The sequence below is a fragment of the Diabrotica undecimpunctata genome, chromosome 4 (genome assembly GCF_040954645.1).
Source record: "Diabrotica undecimpunctata isolate CICGRU chromosome 4, icDiaUnde3, whole genome shotgun sequence".
NCBI classification, from domain to species: domain Eukaryota; kingdom Metazoa; phylum Arthropoda; class Insecta; order Coleoptera; family Chrysomelidae; genus Diabrotica; species Diabrotica undecimpunctata.
Window position 1 is genome coordinate 131,439,441 of NC_092806.1, and position 23,322 is coordinate 131,462,762.

The 23,322-nt window shown below is 32.4% G+C and overlaps 1 protein-coding gene across 1 annotated transcript; it reads left to right on the forward strand.

Moving 5' to 3' along the window:
• The first annotated feature begins 853 nt into the window (after window positions 1–853).
• LOC140440043 (uncharacterized) lies at window positions 854–19,775 on the forward strand. The gene is made up of 2 exons (XM_072530288.1): window positions 854–1,499; window positions 15,588–19,775. Exons 1-2 carry the CDS (start codon window positions 1,268–1,270, stop codon window positions 16,937–16,939), a joined length of 1,584 nt encoding a protein of 527 aa, XP_072386389.1. The 5' UTR covers window positions 854–1,267; the 3' UTR covers window positions 16,940–19,775.
• Window positions 19,776–23,322: the final 3,547 nt, after the last annotated feature.

Consider the following 23,322-nt stretch of genomic DNA (forward strand, 5'->3'; position numbering starts at 1 on the left):
TTTACGACATAACTTCACCAGACCCTTATCCCAACCCACCATAGCTGGAGCGCCATCGGTTGTCAAGCCTACCATTTTCGATATTGGAATTTTCTCCGAAGAAATAATATTTTTTAAATGAGAAAACAACTCATGTCCAGTAGTGTGTCCTTTCAGTGGAATGAACTTCAAAAGATCTTTAATCGTTAAATCACTAAAAACCATCCTGACGAACACGGCCATCTGGGCAGTGTCAACGACATCTGTTGATTCATCCAGTTGAAGTGAAAAATAAACACAGTTATCTAAGTCAGTTCTTAACTGTAAAAAAATATCATTGCTCATTACTTCTACACGTCTCATCACTGTATTAGCAGAAAGTTGCATAGATTTTATAGCTGAAACTATCTCGACTTTATTTCTAAAGTGGGCAAATAACGAATCAGCAGCTTCTAAAAACGCCTGTTTTATCATTTCCACGTCTTCATAAGGTTTCTTTTTTTGTGCAATTATCTGGGACACACAGTACGATGCTTCAGTTGCAGCCTTATTTTTGTCGACTGTTCTTAAAAATATTGATTGTTGTCCAATTAACTGTTTTTTTAACAGTTTCAGTTTGATTTTGATTGAATGATTTTTCAAAATTAGAATGTACAGTTTTATGATGTCTCTCAATATTTCCTTTTTTAGCAACGGAGACCGAAGTATTACATAACAAACACACATTTTTATCTTTATCTTCTGTAAAAAAGTATTGTTCTTCCCATTCCGAATGAAAATGGTATGTCTTTACCTTCTTACAACTGCTTGCCATAATATTATTTTTGATGTTCTCTACTAACCCAACCGCTGGACGTTGGTTACGCGTTCAGTTTTAAACTAAGTGCAATGTCGCCACGCCGTGCGTATTTATCCCGTTCAAAGCAATCGAGATCGTTCTCGAACACCAACGCTCTGATCCGGCTGGTCGGTTCTATAAATAGCCGATTCTAGCTTGACGGCGTCAGGGGCAGATCGCTCACCGCAACGTTGCCGCTGTTTATGTTTAATATTATGACAATTAGATTTTTTTGTGGAATTTTCGGAAGCTTCTCTGATTTTTGCAGTTTGTATTTTTTAAACTCAAATCGTTGTGAGAGCTACCAGAATTGCCTCCGCGAGCTACCGGTAGCTCGCGATCGACAGGTTGGCGACCACTGGACTAGACGCTTATCTATATTCTTTGCTTCTACTTCATAAATCTGCAATAATTGTTTGTTACATAAAACATAAAATCAAATTTAATAATATGGAAATAAAACAAGAAGTTAGCGAGAAAACTTGTAAATTAGAAATAGATAATGGCACGTATATTATCCCTTTTGATGCCTTCAAAATTGAAATTAAGGAAGAACCCAAGACAGAAACTGCTCACCAAGCATTTCATTATTTAGACTTAAATGAATTGACTATAAACACTGAAGTAGAAGGTGAAGATAAATTTATACCATTTGAAGAAAAGCAAACAACAAATGAAGAAAGTAAGTAAATATCACTGACGAATAAAATAACAGGTAACAAATTATTGTAGGATGAGGAAGTTTATTTTTAAATTAAAATTTATAGAATACATATACAATAATTACTTAAAATAGATTTTAAAGAATATTTTGTGATACCTAAGAATAACTTTTACAAGGTATCACAAAAAGGATGGTCATAGATTATACCACGATTTTTAAGGATGAAAATAAGTTGATTTGGCTTCACTTATCATCATCATTTTGGCTTTACAACCCTATGTAGGTCCTAGCCTGCTCAAGAATTTCTCTCCAGTTATCCCTCTCCATCACCTTTCTCCGCCAAGCACATATTCCCATATTTCTCATGTCTTCATCTATGTTATCAAGAAACCTTGATCTAGACCTCACTTGCAAAAGTCCACCCAGAAAAAGTTATGAGCTAACTTTTTTACAGCACAACATTGGATTAAAAATGAGACATTGAAGGAATGAAATACCTATTACACATTTTTTTTGTATATTATTAGCATTCTGTGATTTTGGGATATAAATTATTTGATAATTAAGAATTTTTTGTTGTTTAACTGGTTTTATGTAGCGGTACTTTATTTTTGTTTATTCAAAAATGCAGTACACATTATTAGGATTTTGATAAATTGAAACTATCATGTTCTGTTGTTTTGTGGCTACTTGTAAAAATAAAAATGAACAAACTCAAGAAAACATTTTTTTTTAATAAGCTTGTTTGTGGGAGAAACAAGCTTACAGTCTCTGGCCAAATTATTAAATGCACTGCAAGATTTCATGTAAAATATTACCTTTTAACTGAGTAACTAACATTGTACTGTTTTATTACTTTCAATTGATTTGTTTTTTATTTTTATATTATCCAATCAATTACTAATATATTTGACATAAATAAACAGCATTTATTTAGAAAAGCAACTGTTTATTAAGCTTTAAAGAAAAGTGAAATTAATGCTAGTAAAAGTCAGTATATAGTTGAGCAACCTCCAGCCACTATCAATGCTTTAATTCTGAATGGCATGCTATCAATGCAAGACTACTGTTTCCTGCATTTGAAGATGATGATCCCACACATAAATAATCTTTTCTAGGATCTGGTTTTTGTTGGTAATCACATCTTCAGGCACTTCTCTTTTCATCAGCTCCCACACATTTTCAGTTGGGTTCATATTAGGGCTATTACCCAACCAATTCAACAGGTAGATATTTTTTCTGCCAAAAAAGCTAACAGACCGAGCAGTGTGACAGGGAGCTCCATCTTGCATGAAAGTGAATGGTTCCCCATTTGTAATACTTTGTAATACTTCTTTGTACTGATCTTGCCTCATTATTTCTTTGAAGACATACATATGTCTAGTGCCCTTGCTGCTGATGACTAACCAAATCATCACTTTGGTGGGATGTTTAACTGTCAGGATCACACAATCAGGATGAAACTTTTCTCCATGATGACTACAGATACTGAACTTTATTCTGCAAAATTTCGAATGTGATAAAATAGGAAAAATATATAAACTTCCATATTTATTTGCTTTATTTAACTAAAAATAATAATGTATCAATTTTTGATTAAATGGCTGTATCTTACTCATCTCCAGAAGTCCATATCTTTGTCTTGCCATTGTTTCGCCTATTTCCGGCGTTTTGCTTTTTAATTGCAGCTGTTAATTTGGGCTTCCTGACTGGGTAACAGGCTTTTAAATCTAAGTCTTTCAATTTTCTTTGAAAAGTGTTCTCACAAACATTTACGCTAGCATCCCGGAGTTGTGATTTTATTACCTTTGTGGCTATCAAATCTGTTTTCTAGACAAATTTTCTTCAAATTTCTCTCTGACTGTGGAGTGAAAATTGGTTTTCTACCCCGCATCTTTTCTTTCTTTTCGGGCTTAATTCCTCCCTTGACTCAATTTTCTTTTTTTTGCGTCATACACTAGCTTCAGAAACCTCCAATCTTTTATTTATTTATTTATTTAATTGACGGATATACCATTTTTACAGAAATATGACGTCAACCTTTACAAAGCTTATATATAGGTTGCGCTAATAAAAAACAAACCAAAATTAAAATCAAACAAAATTCAATTAAAGTAGTACCTTAAGTTATTAAACAATGCTCAAAATCTCTCAAATGATTTCTTAAATGTTGCTGTAGATATTCCAAATAACTCTAAACTATTGCTGTACTCATTGGCAGTTCATAAAATTCTTGTAATGGGTTCATTTTGGCCATAATTCGTAGTGTGGAATGGAATGTTGAAAATCTCAGTGTTACGAGTTCTTCTAGTATTAACATTAAAATTTAATAAACTTAGTAACTCTGGATCTTGAACATATCCATTTATAATTTTAAAAAGGAAACATAAATCCGCTTGACATCTTCTATCATGTAGTGATTGGATATTTAGTATTGACAGTATATCATCATATGTGTATTGATGTCTAATAAAACCAATTTTGTAAGCACATACCCTCAAGAATTTATTTTGAACTCTCTCGATACTGTAGATGTCACTGTTATATGAAGGAGACCAAATGAGAGAACCATACTCCAAAACTGATCGAACTAAACTACAGTATAACATTTTTAAAGTTTGTACTGAAAATGTTACGTTGTCTCTGTGGGCTTTTAATAATATTGACGACCAGTTTCTTTTTAATATCTTTTATTAAAGACCAACTAAACTTAATACATGATTATATCTAACGAGCCATCTTTTTCGCCTCCTGTCCGCTGTCCATCTCCTTCACCTGTCACTCATGTTAAGGTAGGTTTACAAATATTAAGGTAGGTTCACATAACATAACATGCCCCTTTTTTTTTTACAAAAAAAACTAAACTATCCCAACAACCTAAATCTACCCGCAACACTACACTGCCGCATTACTCTTCTGAAAATGAAAACCTTTTTGGTCTATTTACAATTCGACCACTCCTGGTACAAAATTGATTACTTACATTTGGTCTATGTGACCTATTTAAGCTAACATTTAAATTGTCATAACTTTGATTTGAAATTGATGTATCGTTGTTCATATTTGGAGCCTCATACAAATTGGAACTAGCTGCTGTACTATTTTCATGCTTAACTATCACCTCACTATTTTGTCTACTAATTGTACTGGCAGGCTTTAATATGTGTTGTCTGTTCCTACGATAATGTACACCTTCAGGTGTTCTGACGACATATGATCTTGGAAAAGGACCTATTTCTATCACAGTAGCTGGTAACCACGGTGATGATGGAACCTTTTTATAAAATACATTTTCTCCAACAAACAGATTCGGTAAGTTTCTAGCTGACCTATCATGATATTCTTTTACTTTCCTTTCTTTTTCCTTAATAAATTTGTTATATTCGTCCCTATCAATTGTTGTTGGTATGAGTATTTTTTCACTAACAGGTAATTTCATTCTTAAATTACGTGACATTAATAACTGTGCTGGAGAATAACCACATTCTAACGTTGTATTTCTGTATTGCAACATTCCCTGATATGGATCAGAGCCTGACTCTATACACTTATTAAAAATATTCTTTACAGTTTGAACTGTCCTCTCTACCAAACCATTACTTTTTGGATAATAAGGACTAGAACTTTGATAAGTAATGTCCCAATCTACTAAAAATGACTGAAACTCTTTTGATGAGAATGGGGGACCATTATCAGACATTAAGATCAATGGTATTCCATGCCTCGCAAATATAGACTTCATTGTACTAATGACCTCTTTTGCTGAAGTATTATTTAAAGGCGCTATTTCAAAGTATTTAGAATAATAATCTACTAATAATATATATGTGACTTTACTATAATAAAAAAAATCAACACCAATTTTCTGCCAAGGCAAAGTTGGTATTTCATGTGGTAATAGTTGTTCTGGACTATTTGATCTATGATATTTAATACATGCTGGACACTGTTCAACTTTATTCTTTATATCTACTGTCATGCCTGGCCAAAAAACTACTGTACGTGCTTGTCGAATACATTTTTCATATCCTAAATGTCCTTCATGAATTATTTCTAATATAACTTGACGCAATGATTCAGGAATTATTATTTGATTTCCTCTAAAGACTAATCCATCCACAACATGTATTTCATGATTGAAATTGTAATATGGTTTAACCTCCGTTTCCAATTTATTTTTTGAACTTGGCCAACCTTCATTATAATATCTTATTATTGACTGTAAAACTCTATCAGTTTTGGTTGCTGCCTGTATTTCCATTAATTTCTTTGAAGACACAGCTAAATTGTTAACTAATAAACTTCCATGTATAAGTAACTCTTCATCTCCACTATCAGTATTATCTGGACCTTCTACTGGTGCCCTACTTAATGTATCTGCGATGAAAAGAAATTTTCCTGGAGTATAGCTAACTTCTAAATCATAAAGCTGTAAGTTTAGCATCATCCTTTGCAAACGTGCTGGAACCTCAGATAATGGTTTTTTAAAAAGACTGACTAATGGTTTATGATCTGTTTCAACTTGAACTTTTCTACCATAAATGTATTGTTTAAATCTAGTACATCCGAACTGGATTGCATATAACTCTTTCTCTATTTGTGCATAATTTGACTGTGCCTGTGACAAAGATTTAGATGCATATGCTATAGGTTTTTTGTTTTGTAAAATCACTGCACCAACTGCAAATTGTGAACTATCAACTGATAATGTTAAAGGTAAATTGTTATCAAAATATGCTAGTACTGGCGTTTGACTAATCATTTCTTTAAGCGACTCAAATTCTCTTCCATGCTCTTCTGTCCAATGAAAACTAATATTTTTTTTCAATAACAACCTTAAATTTTTTGTACGCTCTGCTAAATTATCTATGTACTCACCTAAATAATTAATCATTCCCAAAAATCTTCTAATATCAGCTACACTGTTAGGAATAGACATTTGACAAATTGCACTTATTTTACTAGAATCTGGACATATGCCTTCTGCACTAAAAATATGACCCAAATATTTTATATCTGATAATAGAAATTTGCATTTGTCCATATTGAATTTTAAATTGAATTGTTTTGCCCTTTCTAGTACTAGTTCTAGTATTTTATTGTGACCTTCCAAAGTTTCACTATAAATTAAAATATCATCTATATATAAACAAACTCCTTCTATGTCTCCAACTATTTCATTCATTACTTTATGAAAAATTTCAGGAGCGCAGCTTATACCGTAAGGTAATCTTGTAAATCTAAACCTTCCAAAGGGTGTATTAAATGTGCATAGCTTAGAACTCTCTAAATCTAATGGTATCATCCAAAACCCTGACTGTGCATCTAGTGTTGAAAAATATTTTGCTTTTGCTAATTTTGACCTAATCTCATTAAATGTTGGTATAGGATAATGACATCTTTTTATAGCTTTGTTTAAATTACGGGGATCCAGACAAACTCTCAAACTTTTATTACTTTTTTCGACTAAGACTATTGAATTTACCCATTCACTTGCTTCATTGACTTTTTCTATTACTCCCGTAGACAACATTCTGTTTAATTCTTCTTTTAATTTATCATGTAAAGAAAAAGGTATTCTTCTTGGCGGTTCTATTATAGGTTTAATATTTTTATCAATTTCTAAGTGACATACATTAGGTAGACAACCTAGACCAGTAAAAACTTGTTTATTTTTCTCTATTATAGACTCATGACTTACTAGACCAACTCTTTTAATTAATTTTAATTTATGACAAGTATCTAGACCCAAAATTGTTTGACACTCCAAATTCACAATAATGAACTCAATACTTTCTAACCTATTCTCAATTTCACATAACAAATTTACTTTTCCTACTATAGGTATGACATCATTTGAAAAAGACTTTAAATTTATACATGTAGGTACCAGTTCTAACTTTTCTACATTAACCTCATTAAAAATTTTTATTGACATCACATTAGCTTGTGCACCTGTATCTAAATAACATACTACATTTATTTTATTGATTCTGGCTACAATTGACCAATTCTGATTAATACTATTCTGACTAATAGTTTTAATAACAAAACATGGATCACTTCCATTATTAGATGATTGTACTGTACTTTCTCTTAAATTTATTTTATTTACTCTTTTAGTTTGACAACATTTTGCATAATGACCTTGTTTTTTACAATAATGACAAATAGCTACTAATGCTGGACATTTATTTCTATGGTTTTCACCACATCTTTGACAAACTTTTCTTACCACTTGATTATTTTCACTATTCTTACTCTGATTTGCACATCCATTATATCTTGATTTAAAATTCTGACTCGTTACCTGACTTTGACTGTTTGTGTTCGTACCATCTATGTTGTACCTTTGACTATCATCATTTCTCCAACTTGGACCTGGGACTTCATTTCTATACCTTGAATGATTTGAATTGTGACTCTTGTTACTACTATTTTGGTAAAAATTCGGACCTGGACCATCTTTATTCTTCTCTACTTTGTATACCACTGCTTCTGAATTTTTATTTAACTGTTGTGCTTGCATTTGAGTTGTAATTATATTTTGAGCAATTTGTAATACCTTTTCTGTCTTCAGATCTACTTCTTGCAATAGTTTTTGCTTAATTGAATGGTATTTAGGATTTAAACCAATAATGAACATGTCACACACCAAACTTTCTTTTAAAATTCCTAATTCACATGTTAAACTCAAATTCTTTAGACTAGTCATGAAATCTTCAATGGTTTCACCATCTTTCTGTACTCTAGTAAGAAAATAATGTCTTTCTACTGTTAAATTTTTCTTCGGGTTACAGTATTTTTCAAATTTCCCTACAACTTCTTGAAATGTTACAGTATCCATGTTAACCTCAAATGACTTGTAAATATTTCTTGCATCTGTACCAATATAGTGCAATAATAAAGCTACTTTTCTCGCATCGTTTTCTTCCTCTAAACCTGTGGCCCTCAAAAATATTTTGAAATTTATGCTCCACTCTCCCCAGTTGTGTGCCAAATTTCCTTGCATTGACAATGGTTGGATTTCATTTCCTATTACGTTACTTTTTATTTTTACAACGACAGGTTGATTCTGCTCTATAGAATCTTGTTCCGACATGGTTGAACTTTATCTTTTGACCGTTTTTAATTCAATTTCTTTTAAAACCAACCAGACCACCACGTGCTGTTAGACCATGTTTCGACTTTTGTATGACTATTATAATACTCGTTGCTATAATCTGACCTGAATTTCTTCTGACACCATGTTACGTTGTCTCTGTGGGCTTTTAATAATATTGACGACCAGTTTCTTTTTAATATCTTTTATTAAAGACCAACTAAACTTAATACATGATTATATCTAACGAGCCATCTTTTTCGCCTCCTGTCCGCTGTCCATCTCCTTCACCTGTCACTCATGTTAAGGTAGGTTTACAAATATTAAGGTAGGTTCACATAACATAACAGAAAACTGATTACAGTTTCTAAGAATAAATCCCAACATTTTTAAAGCTTTAGCTGAAGATTCGTTAATGTGATATTTAAAAGTTAGTTTAGAATCAAAATTTATACCTAAATCTTTAATATTATGACGTGCCTCTAAAGGTACATTATTTATACAATAATCATAATTTACAAACTCTCTTGTTCTTCCAAAAGTAATTTTAAAACATTTTTGTATATTTAAGTATAGCATGTTTACCTCACACTAACTAGCTAAGCTTTTAATGTCATTCTGTAACAAAGAGGCATCAACTAGGTCATTAACTATTCGAAATATTTTAAGGTCATCAGCAAACATTAGAAATTTACTATTTTTAATCACTGAGGATATATCATTAACAAATATATTAAATAAGAGAGGTCCAATATGAGACCCCTGAGGTTACAGATATTCGTTGAGATAAACAATTTCCATATTTAACATACTGACATCTACCAGATATATAACTACCTATCCACTCAATTATTTTACCTCCAAATCCATAGCCATTTAATTTAGCAATAAGCACATCATGGTTAACTCTATCGAAGGCTTTTGAGAAGTCTGTGTAGATAGCGTCAACCTGACCCTTCTATTCCACTGAATTAGCTATAAAATTCGTATACAATATTAAGTTCGTGCATGTAGACTTACCTTTAGAAAAGCCATGTTGTCCAACATCAATTAAATCTTTACAATTCCATGTCAAATAGTTATTTACAAGACACTCAAAAAGTTTGGGTAATACAGATTGGTTACAAACCGCTCGATAATTTTCAACATCATTTTTATTACCAGATTTGAAAATTGGTGTTAGATAACTAATCTTCCAAAGATCAGGAAAGATGCCGGTACTCAATGAGGAATTAAATAAGAAGCAGATAGGTTTTACAATAGTGAAAATGCAATGCTTGAGAACATAAGCTGGCAAACAATCAGGTCCAAGCGATAATTTCCAAGGCATCTTTAAAACACTATCAATTATGTCAGAGACCTCAATACTATAATTATTTACATTTACACTCTGCTGATAGTTAAAAATTGGGGTCTGATTAATTTTAGAATTAGAATATGTAGTTGAGAAAAACTTACTAAATAGATTAACTACATTTTGAGCATTATCCCTTGTACTATCACCGTAGAACATATTAGATGGCAGATTATAACTTTTACGTTTATTATTGATATACTTCCAAAAATGTCGAGGATTAGATATAATCCCATTCTCAATATTATTCAAATAGTTACTATAACATTGAGAGGAGACTTGCTTACATTCATTTCTTAACTGAGAAAATCTTAAATAATCATCCCTTCTGCCAAACAATTTATACTGCTTATGTATTTTCTTTTTTAAATATATCAACTTCCTTAATTTACCATTAAACCAAATCGGAAACGAACTTGTTTTAAATGTTTTGATCGGAACAAAGAAGTCAAAACCTATAAACATAAAATCATAAAATACTGCTAAGCATAATCTTCTTGATATTTCTCGGTTTATATATATATATATATATATATATATATATATATATATATATATATATATATATATATATATATATATATATACAACGCAAAAGTCTAAGCATATTTTAATAATTTGACAATACCAATGACAGAAATTTCATGACCATATAAATTTGCTTGTATTATAATTGTTGATACAGACATTTCTTATCAAAAAAAAATTGTAAAACTGATAGCAATACGTGTTTTAGAATGTTTTTTATAAGGAACAAGAAAATCTACATTTTTATATTTTGTTTATTTTTAATTTTAGTCACTTTATACCATTCTTGCTTAATAGGTGAGTTAAAAATATTGACTTTTTGCCATGCAACGACAACATTTAACGTTGGATGGGATGAATAGAGCCGTGGGCCTCCTTCAAGCTGGTATGAGACAAACTCAAGTTGCTGACCAGCTGGGTGTCTCCCAAAGCGTCGTAAGTCGTTTGTGGAGTTGGTTTAGAGACACTGGGAGTCCAGCCAAGCAACATCCAGGACGTGGTCGCTCTACAACCGTCGCTCAAGACCGATATTTAATTTTAAATGCCAGAAGGCTGCCAACAATCACAGCATCCGAACTGGTTAATGAATTACAGCTTGCACATAACGTAACAATTAGAATAGAATAAAAAAAAAGCTTTATTCTCAGGATTCACAAGTTACACACAAATATAAATTGTCAATAGAGAGAATGGTGTCAATTATAATTTGTAATGGTTGCTGTAACAACCTACACTTAACATAAAAGTAATATTAAAATATGTATAAGGATAATGACAGTGACATTTAGATTCAGATAAGAGCCCTCAGCTTCCCTGCAGGTCAGCTTCAAGGTATTCTTCCACTTTGTATGGTTCAAGGTGTATGAGCAACTGTTGAACAGACTTTCTATATTTATTTATGTCAGTTTCTATTTTGATGCTATAAGGCAGTTTATTAAAGAATTTAATACAGGCATATTCTGTGGTTTTCTCAGATGCTGTTAGTCTGTGTATTGGTATATTATAGTTTATGAGATTGTTTCGTGTATTAGTATTATGGTTTGTTATGTGTTTCAAGAATTTATGTCTATTTGTAAAAATGAAAACTAAGCATTCATATATGTATGTTCCAGCCATTGATATTATGTTTAGTTTTTTGAAATTACCTCTACATGAATCCCTGTATTTCAAGTTAAGTAGAGTTCTGATTGCTCTGTTTTATAATATAAAAACCTGTTCAGCATTACCACTTCCCCCCCAGAAAACTATTCCAAATCGCATTACAGAATGAAAATTTGAAAAATATACAACTCGTTTACATTTTTCGTCCAAATAATTTGCTGTTATTCTGAAAGAATAGCAGATAGATGCTAACCTGTTACATATCTCATTTATATGCACTCCAAAATCTAAATTTTGGTCAATATGTACCCCCAGAAATTTTGTGCTTTGGTTTAGAGTAACCATTTGCGATTGAATTGAGACAGTTTCTGGTAAGGTACTATTATTTGTTTTTGTGACGAAACAGATATAATTTGTTTTTTCTCTATTCAGTATGAGTTTATTCATTTTGAAGCCATCTCTGTGCTTTATCCAATCTATTATTAGCAATATTCAATAAATTATTCAAGGATGACCCTATAGTTAAAATGTTAGTGTCATCTGCAAATTTCACAATAAGAGTATTCTGATTGTTGCCTGTAATGTCGAAAGCTAAATCATTTACATAAAAAACAAAGAGAAGAGGACCCATAATACTTCCCTGAGGAATTCCCACCGAAATGAGTCCTTCATCAGAGAAGCAATTTCTTCCCTCGTACTCAAATTTTACTTTCTGTTTTCTGTTTGATAGGTATGATTTTATCCAATTGTAACCAGGCCCTCTAATGCCATATATGTAAAGCTTTCCCATTAGTATTTTGTGATTTAAAGTATCATACATATCTTTGTTTTCATAACCCCTTATTTATCTTTGTTATAAAATCATAAATGGCAGTCTCTATAGATTTTCCCTTAAGGTACATATGTTGTGCATGGCACAACAGTCCCTCACTATAGAAAAAACTAAGAAGCCTGACACACATGACTGTTTCAAAAACCTTAAAGAATGATGGTAAGAGGCTTATAGGACGATAATTTTCTAGTAAAGTGGCATCACCTTTTTTATACACTGGTTTTACTACAGCTATTTTTAAGTTGTCTGGAAATATCCCATTTATGAAGGTATTGTTTATTATATGACATAAACAATACCTTCATATCATATCATTCATAATTAGCAGCAGTACTGTGAGGAATCGTCCATGAAGCCAATCTTCGTTGTCGGCGACCACTGAGATGTCCACCTCTATCTAGAGGCAATCGCGCTGCAAGATTAACCTGGTGTCAAGAGTTTCAGAATTGGACTGACAATCACTGGGCCACATGTTTGTTTAGTGGCGAGTCTTGATATGGATTTCATCCAGATTCTCGTCGGACAAGAGTTTGGAGACGACCCGGAAATGAAGAATGATTACAACATCTTCAAGAAGTGTATGCATACAGAGGTGGTACATTAATGGTATGGGGCGGAATCATGATTGACGGAAGAACCGACCTCATTTTCCTACGTGGCTTTCTCACAAGTCAGCAATATTTTAACACTATTCTTGAACCTGTTGTGCGCCCGTTTGCTGCTGCTATTGCAGAAAAGTTTTACTTTATGCATGATAACGCTCAACCACATGTTACGCATATTGTAACAAACTGGTTAGATAACGAGGGTATTGATGTATTGCCGTGGCCAGAACAATCACCAGACTTGAATCCCATTGAGCATGTATGGGACATGCTCCAACGAAGAATTACTCTACATATGGGCAATATCTACAATGAGTTTCAATTAAAAGAGCTTCTGAGAGAACAATGGACACAACTACCTCAAGCAGTGATTAACAATGTGATTCGGAGCATGAAGAGTAGATGTACAGCTGTGAGAAACCAACGTGGTGGCCATACTTTATTTTAAGTTCATATTTCGTATTGTTGTGAATTTATTAAAAGGTTCAATATTTATAACACTTACGAATTTAATTTATTTTTTATTTATATTAATTTATCTGACAATAATTTATATATATCCGAACGTAACAATTAAATCTCGGGCGCGGGTCCTCAAATATTAACTGACTTCTTCCAAATAAAATGTCCTGTTATATACTCAGTACCGTTAGACTCGAAAAGTCGACGGCCCTCTCGACTAGACAGAGCGGCGAAATGGTCTCTCAAAACTGGTATATACATCGGCTCGTGTCCAGAAGGTTCGAATCGTGTTTTTATAACAAAGGGGGACCCATCGTGTGTCAGGTAGGCATTACCTGAATCGGATGATTCATCTACATCCTTCGTCGAAATTTCTACAACAAAACAGAATTAGTCATAATATTTAGTTATTTCAGGCCATGATAATTATCGTAACAGTATTTTTGACATTTTATGGTGGTATGTGAAACATGGGTGATTTCCAATATATTTTTTTGCTCCAATTTTCTGTTTTTTGCAATTTATGGTTTTTGACATATTAAACAATAATTTAAACTACAAATTTTGTATTACTTTTTTTAAGCTGATTACAGATAAACAAAATACATCTATTTATAAAAATATCCGTAGTAGACTTTATATATATATATATATATATATATATATATATATATATATATATATATATACTTACAGTAAAATCTTCGTTAACCGAAATAATTGGGGGGGAGGCCGTTTCGGATAACAAGAATTTCGGTTAAAAATGACATTGTTTTTCCTAGTATCCTTGGTCACAGTATTGGTACTTATTTAAAAATACGATTAGGTGGTTTTTAATGTTTTCTAATAATCAAATACAGAATAAAGTAATAAAATTAAGGAAAATGAACAAGTTTAACAAGCTTTTTTAAAGAAATCTTCTGTTTTCATTTGGCAACGATATTTTGCAGCTATATCTCCATCGTTCATTTGCAGAACGTTATGATTTGCCTCATTCGATTGTTCGACGAAACGTAAAACAATCTGAAAAGGACAAAACTTTATACAATGACAACAAAAATTAAGAACCTAGTTGTGTCCCTAACTAATTAGGCCTACTGTATAAAATTCTTACCTAGGCATTGAAAATATCGTCGGCGGTCTCGTGCTGCCTGTTGTCTGTTGGGTCCTCATCTTCGTCGTCTGATACGCTCAGGTTGTCTGTATGAAGAACCATATCATTGATGTCCTGATCGGTGAATTTACTTTCTGAGTCATCGGCTGCTAACCACTCACGCATCTCTTCTTGGTTAATTTCGTCACATGCCGGCAAATTTTTTATTAAAGGTTTAATTTCTTCTGTCGTTTCCATACCATTTTCTTCTTTAGGATCGTCAATCAAAATCCCATCAAACAGTTTGTTCCAGCATTTTTTCAAAATTGAAAATTTGATCTTGACCCACGACTTAGGACACCAATAAACAACATGTTTATAACAGATGTCTTAAAAATACTCCTCTATAATGTCTCTTGGATGTCTCTATTACCCCCTGGTCTAACGGCTGAATTAAGCTCGTGACATTCGATGGCAAAAATCTGACAATTGTCACCATTTCGTAGATTTTGAGGGTGATGGGTGTGTAAACAAGCAACAATGCTTTGATGGGAAGGTTTTTTAATTTTAAAAAGGATTTTACACTCTGAACGAATTTATTTTCAAACCATTCTGATAATAAAGTGGTCGACATTCATGACGTTATTTGGCTTCTATAAAAAAATGGAAGTGCTTTTTCGGAAATATCTTTTAGAACTCTTAGTTTTTTTTTATTTACACAAATAGGCATCAATCAGTAAGTGAAATTAATGGAGTTGTTACGTTTTACGATAAAAATTTATTTTTTTTGACGAAATTATTGAAACTCTCAGCCGTTTCGGTTAAACGATGTTTCGGTTTAAAAGGTTTCGGTTAAGGGAGGTTTTACTGTATATAAATATAAATAAATAAATAAATATATATATATATATATATATATATATATATATATATATATATATATATATATATATATATATATTCTGTTCCTTTACTTCTGCAATAATTTTTCTGTTTCAGTAAAATGTTTATAGTTGGTTTATATTTCAGGTTGTCCCCAAGAGGAGAACAAATTGAAAATTATGGAAAAGTTACTTTCATCTCATAAAGGAAAATATACAGGTCAACAAGCTGAAGAACAAATATTAAATAAAAATATGAAAGTTGGGACTGGCCAAAGACCTTACAAATGTGAAATTTGTTTCAAACAGTTTTCTCAAACACAACACTTTAAACAACACTTGTTGGTACATACTGGAGAAAAATCTTACAAGTGTAAAATTTGTTTTAAGCAGCTTACTGCTAAAAGACATTTGAAAAGACATTTGACTAATCATATTCGTGAGAAACTTCACAAGTGTGAAACTTGTTTAAAGCAGTTTATTACTAAATATGAGTTGAAAATACATTTGAGATGGCACACTGGAGAAAAACCGTATAAGTGTGAAACTTGTTTAAAGCAATTTATTACTAAAAGTAAATTAAATGTACATTTGAGAGTGCATACCGGAGATAAACCATACAAATGTGAAATTTGTTTAAAGCAATTTATTACTACAAGTGATTTGAAACGACATTTGAGAATACATACTGGAGAAAAATTTCACAAGTGTGAAATTTGTTTTAAACAGTTTAGTGAAGCTGGTAATTTGAAAACACATTTGAGAGTTCACACCGGAGAAAAACCATACAACTGTGAAATTTGTTTAAAGCAGTTTATTAATATGAGTGCTTTGAAAATTCATTTGAGAATACACACTGGAGAAAAACCATACAAGTGTGAAATTTGTTTAAAGCAGTACACTAGTTCAAGGGTTTTGAAAAGACATTTGATAACACATGCTGAAAAAAAACATAAGTGTGAAATTTGTTTTAAACAGTTTAGTGAAGCTGGTAGTTTGAACACACATTTGAGAGTGCACACTCTAGAAAAGCCTTACAAGTGTGAAACTTGTTTAAAGCAGTTTATTACTACAGGTAATTTGAAAACACATTTGAGAACACACACTGGAGAAAAACCATACAAGTGCGAAACTTGTTTAAAGCGATTTGTTACTACAAGTGATTTAAAAACACATTTAAGAGTGCACACTGGAGAAAAACCTTATACATGTGAAATTTGTTTAAAGCAGTGTATTACTGCAGGTGTTTTAAAAAGACATTTAAGAACACATACTGGAGAAAAACTTCACAAGTGTGAAATTTGTTGTAAACGGTTTAGTGAAGCTGGTAGTTTGAAAACACATTTGAGAGTTCACACTGGAGAAAAACCGTACAAGTGTGAAATTTGTTTTAAACAATTTAGTCAAACAAGTACTTTTAAAAAACATTTGAGAGTGCACACTGGAGAAAAACCGTACAAATGTGAAATTTATCTAAAACAGTTTACTAGAATCAAGTAATTTAAAAATACATTTGAGTGTACACACTTGAAAAAACTGTACACATCTTAAACTTGTTTAAAGCAGTTTGTTGTTACGAATTATTAGAAAAAACACTTGAGAGTGGACACTGGAGCAAAATCATACAAGTGTGAAACTTGTTTAAAGCAGTTTGCGATTGGAAGTGAATTGAAAAATATTTGATAATGTCCACTGGAGAAAAACCCTACAGTGTGAAATTTTATTTTAATTGGTTTTCTCACAAAAATATTTTGATAATACATTTGGGGGTGCACAGTACATAAAAACAAGTATGACAGTTGTTTTAAGCATTTTTCTCAAGTATTTAATATGAAACTGCATATAAGAATGTTCACTGGAGAACAATTTCTTTTAAATAATTTGATGCTGCATATGATTTGAAACAGCATACAAGAACCTTAAATTAATTTTGCTCACCTCTCAATATTTGCAATTCACAAAATACTTCATTCATATCACCTTTTGCATCTTCGACTATTGTTAGTAACCTGTCTAATTGATCCTCACATCTTAATTTTATTGATGTTCTAAGCAACTTCCTACTTCTCGGAAATAATTCCGCTTCAACTTCATCTCCCTTTCTTCTTCTCTTACTATCGTCATCTCTCTTTTAAGTCAGACAATATGTATTCTACATTGTGAGACCAAGAGAAAAAGTCAATTTCCAATCAATTTGTCGAAGCTGTTTTCTTTAACTATTATGTTATTTTTTTATTTAAATTAATTATATGTATTTTATTTTTAACAAAATGTGTTTAATTATCAACTTGTAAAAAAAATCGTTAGCCAAAAACAAATTTTGGACCAACCGGTTATGCTTTATAAATCCCCCATTCAATTAAATACAAACCCTGCATTCTTTTGAATTCACCTAGCCTAAAGTGAACATATTCCTTTGTATTTGTTTGAATACAGGTGGCCAAAAATGATCAAAGTCATTTGTATCTAATAGCATACAGAGTGTTAATAACCTTTGTAGCATGTTGAAATTACTTAAAATATCGATATGCATGTATAAAAATTTTCTAAGACGTCCCTGGACCAAGTATTAAATATTCCCCAATTTTGTTTACATTGTGAGGTAAAAGAAGAAACATTCCAAAATATGGTTTTATTGATTTGTACGTGTTATTTCTACAATTTGAAAAGTAGTTTCAAGATTCAAGGTCGTTTTGTGATATGTTTAACGAGAATTTTGGTTTATTCCGGTTGCGAAAACAGGTTAGATTTGAAAAGGGAGACGCAAAACTGGCCCCGGCCGATATCGAGGGTCGAGTTAATTCAAGGCAGGTTGAAAGATTTGGTCAAAGGGAATGGTCGTTATGTAGTTTTGCGAAAAACCGGCAAATTTGTCGAAGAATAAGTGATGTACACCCAAAGTAATGTGTCAACTCTGATAGGTGTAATCACTGTTTTGTTTGTTTGTAAGCCGTCTCTCATATGAGACATTTGTAATATGGCGAGTACAACAAATTGGAAGGATAACAACATGTTCCATTGTTAAGTTTTTAAGAAGCCCAGTCTGAAGTCTGTATCCAGTGCCGTCCATTTTAACCTCACTTTATTTGTCCGTGGATGTCGTTCCAGACCATAGAAGCAGTCATTTTTGTTCATGTGGTGGAGAGTTTAACCCCAGTTCTACCCCAGAAATTTTAGTAGGTTCAGTTTTCGACCCCAGAAATCATCTAAAGAACTTAGTGCAATCCAGGTAATTTTTTTGTTTGAGCTCTTGAAGTAAAAATAAACAGTTTAAAAAAATAATTGCTTTCATAACAATTTAAATTTTGATAATTAATATTGTAAATCTTATGACAGTTAGTTTTATAATTTTTGTGTTTTTTGTTGTGTTTTTTAAAAAAGGTGAGCCTCTTTATGAATATGTAGTTTCATTTTAAAGATATTTCTTTATTTGTAATAAATTATTTCTGCCCCATGTTTATAGTCCAGTAACTATTTTTGTAGTTTTTTTCCCACTTGTAAAACAAAGTTTGTAAACGGATGACATGTAAGTTTTCTTTGATATTTTTTGGTATAAATCTTTGTAGCTATTAATATAGTATTTCTTGTGCCATCTATATTTTTGTAACTGTTTGTAGAGAGACAACAATAAATGTTTAATTTATTTCTCTAACCAATTTGATTATTATTTATTTTAAAAAAGTCTCCCAACCTCTTTTTGTGTTTCTTATTTTAGAAAGGAAGAGCCTCATTTTCCTTTATCCAGCAAGACTAGGATCCCTCGAAGCGGTGTCCATTTTAAATTGCTAGTGGTCTTTCTTGTTGTTTTTGTAACCCCTTTGTTTAGGAGATTCACTCAAGTATCCATTTGTTTCATTTTGTAGTTGCCCCAATTCGACCCCTTGCTATTCACTTATCCAAGACCCAGCTCTCCAAACAAGCCCTGAGTGCCGTTCGCAGAGTATCGTTTATTTTGCTTGCCCTATCTCCACCCCAGTAACTTCTGTTCCAATTTTCAAACCCCTATAATTATACCCTATGTGGTAGGCAAAAAATAATTCGTTACACCTTGGCTTTTTAGCTTTCAGCTGTACTTAGCCACAGGCTTTTTCTTACTTATGACCTTCGGTAATCTCTCATTTGATTTATTGTAAGATAAGGTAAGGGACATTTATCAATTTTTGGATGTATAGTTTCCTTCAAGATATAAGAAATTTTGCCTGACGCTGGTGGAATACCGATTTAGTATTATAATAACACCGATTTAGTATTATAATAACAAACTACCGATTTAGTATTATAATAACAAACAACAGACCCTCCAGGAGCGGATTCGCTAAAATTAACAAAAAAGTTCAAGTACAATATAATATTTTAATAGGGTTGGAATAATAAATATAAAATTAAATATCATATCATGTATTTAATACGTATTTATATCTAAGTAGTTATAGGTATGTAGGTATGTTATGTACATACAATGAAATAAGAGAAATGAACAAATTAAAGAAATTAAGGAAAATAATGTTTATAACAAAAAAAGATGAAAAGAGTGGTAGCAATAATCAGAATTAAAAAAGATAACGTAATAAAATTAAACATAAAAAAATCAAATTTGAAGTTTAGATGGAAAAAAATAATTACAAATTACAACTTTATGTCACTATCACTGTCATCTTCAGTAGAATTTCCATAATCTAATGTTATAATTATTGGTTGATATGCCAGGTTAATGTTCTGTAATTATCTTCCGTTTTTAGTGTTGTGGAAATCTTTATTTCTTCTGGGACAGCAGCTGTTTGGCCGTAAACTTCCCTTAAGTTGGCTCCAGATTAATTCAATAGGGTTGAAAAAGAGGCTCAAATTACATCTATTGCAGGAAGAATCAATAAAAGATTTATACAAAAGAAGACTAGACCAAAAACTAGAAGAATTCAGATATGACACGTTAGATGAAATGCATGAACACATAAAAACCTGCCTGATTTCAGCGGCCTTAGAAGCTCTTGGAAGAGACGACCAAAGGAACACCCATCAGAATATCAAATTAAGGGAAGACACATTGAAATGCATAAAAGAAAAGAAAAAACTACACATAAAATACCTAAACACCAAAAAACAGGAAGACTTAGACCTATATAGATCGAAAAACAGAGAGGTAAAGAAAAGAGTAACAAATGAAAAGAACGAACGATGGGAACAAGCATGCACAGAGATAGAACGACATATCGGAGGAACGAGAAATTCAGAATCATGGCGAATATTAAAAGCACTTCAACGAAATAAGACAGAGAAAACCCAGATCGGCAAAATTAGTGAAAACGAGTGGCAAGAATACTACGTAGAACTACTTACAGAAAACCGTCCCCAATTTCAGGAAGAGAATATAGAACATGCAGGAAATGGGGCATACGACCAGATAGAAATAAGCCTGGCAGAAGTTAAGAGAGCAATCAAGACATTGAAGAAGAAAAAAGCCAAAGGACCCGGAGGAATACCAAACGAACTAATTAAAAACGGAACGGAAAAGTTATTCCGCATGCTACATAGAATGTTCGAAAGAGGACTACATGGAGAAGAAATACCTGCGGAATGGACACAAGCATACATCACATCCATACATAAGAAAGGAAACAGGAAAAAATGTGAAAACTATAGAGGAATTAGTATAATATCGTCGGTAGGTAGACTTTACGGGAAAATTATTAAGGAAAAACTAGAAACTGAAATAATAGGAAAAATTGGAGAAGACCAAGCAGGGTTCACAGTAGGAAAATCATGCCTAGATCATACGTACACATTAGAACAACTGATAGAGAAGAAAATGGCAAAAGGTAGACCGGTCCATCTGGCCTTTGTTGATCTAAAGAAAGCATATGACTCAATACCTAGAGTCAAATTATGGGAAGCAATGAATGATCTCGGAATCCGACAAACACTAATAAAAGCAGTTAAAGCACTATACAAAGAAAACAAAGTAGCTATTAAATGTGGAAATAAAGCCTACAATCCATTTAAGACGACAAAAGGACTTCTACAAGGCTGTGCTACGTCCCCTACTCTGTTTAAAATATTCTTGGAAAAGACACTCAAACCATGGAGGAGAAAGTGCGAAGGAATGGGCATACCAGTAAGAGACGAATACCTATACACCTTAAGTTTTGCCGACGATCAAGTAGTCATCGCACAAGATGAAGAAGATCTCAGCTTTATGCTCAGAAAACTAGAAGTAGAATATAAAAACAACGGAATAGAAATAAACTTAGAGAAAACCGAATACCTAACAACAGAAAACAAGGATATGAGAAACCTAGAGATAGACGAGGAAAGACAAATATATGGAACAGATAAATTCAAGTATTTAGGAACCATAATATCGAACCAGGGAACAACAGAAGAAGATATAAACAACAGACTGAGACAAACAAGAAACTGTATAAGACAACTAAACTCAGTGTTGTGGGATAAGAACATTACGATAAAGACAAAAAAGAGAATATATAATACCCTGACAAGAAGTATCCTGACATATAGGTCCGAAAACTGGACAATAAACAAGAGAAATAGAGGTAGAATAAGAGCAGTAGAAATGGAGTTCCTGAGGAGAAGCTGTAGACTTACAAAAAGAGACAGAATTGAAAACGCAGAGATTAAGCGGAGAATGGGAGTGCAAGCAGACATAATCGACTATATAGAGGAGAAGAGACTATCCTGGTACGGCCACGTCAGAAGAGCGGACAGAGGACGCTGGATAAACAGAATCACAGAATGGAGCCCGATTGGAAGAAGAAAGAGAGGAAGACCCCGAAGGTCATTCAGAGATGAAATCGACGAGGCTATGGAGAAAAGAACCCTGCGAGATGGAGACTGGAATGACAGGGAAAATTGGAGAAAACGGTTGAGTGAAGGAAGACAGTGAAAACTGTGGAAATCCTTAGTAGTAGTAGTAGTGAACACAGAGCTTATATTCAAGAATGCACTTTTTGCCTTTCCCATGCGACATTTAAGCTCTTGGATGTTGTCCTACGACTCAACAAATCAATATCAAAAAGTTTAAAAAATTAAACTAAAACTCTTACATAGTACAAATATAACAAGAACCAAATTCAACAATACCAATATACATATTACAAAATAAGAGATCTTTTTAACTGAGTTAAAGTTATATTGAAAATATCAAAACCGAAAACCTTTAAGAGCCCCATGTATCTATCCAATGGGTTTGTATACCATAGGTTGTTCTGTGGAAAGGGTTATTGAAAACATTTAGGTAATGTAGAGCTTGATGGGGAACATTAAAGTTAATCTGGTTTAACAGGTTTGGACAATCAATAAATCCATGTATGATCTCATATGTAAAGGGAGTGAGAGTAAAGATAATTGTTGTTCAATACGATACGGGAATAATCATGATTTTCAATAATAGTGTCAACATAATAAGCACAATATCTCAAAAATGTATGCAGGACTTTTTATTGTTTAGTTTAGATGCCTTTATTGAAATAGAGTTTATATGGTAACAGAAAGTAAGCTTTTCATCAAAAATTACACCTAAATTCCGAATAGAAGAAACATAATTTAGTGGCTGATTATTAATAGTATTGCTTGTTTTAATTCTTTTGACTTTACAAGAAAAAAGAGGTTGTTCTGATTGCACCAATTTTGTAATCTAAGTCATCTTGCAACAAGGCTTGATTTTTTAAGTTATCTACAACTTTCCAAATTTTCAAGTCATCTGCCAACATTAGACATTTGCTATTTAGGAAACAGGAAGTGATGTCGTTAACGAAGATATTAAAAAGAAGTGGAGAAGTGTGGCCTCCTTGAGGAACTCCAGATGTTACTGAGATACTGTCAGATAGATGACAACCTATCTTGACTCTTTGATTTCTACCAGATGTAGA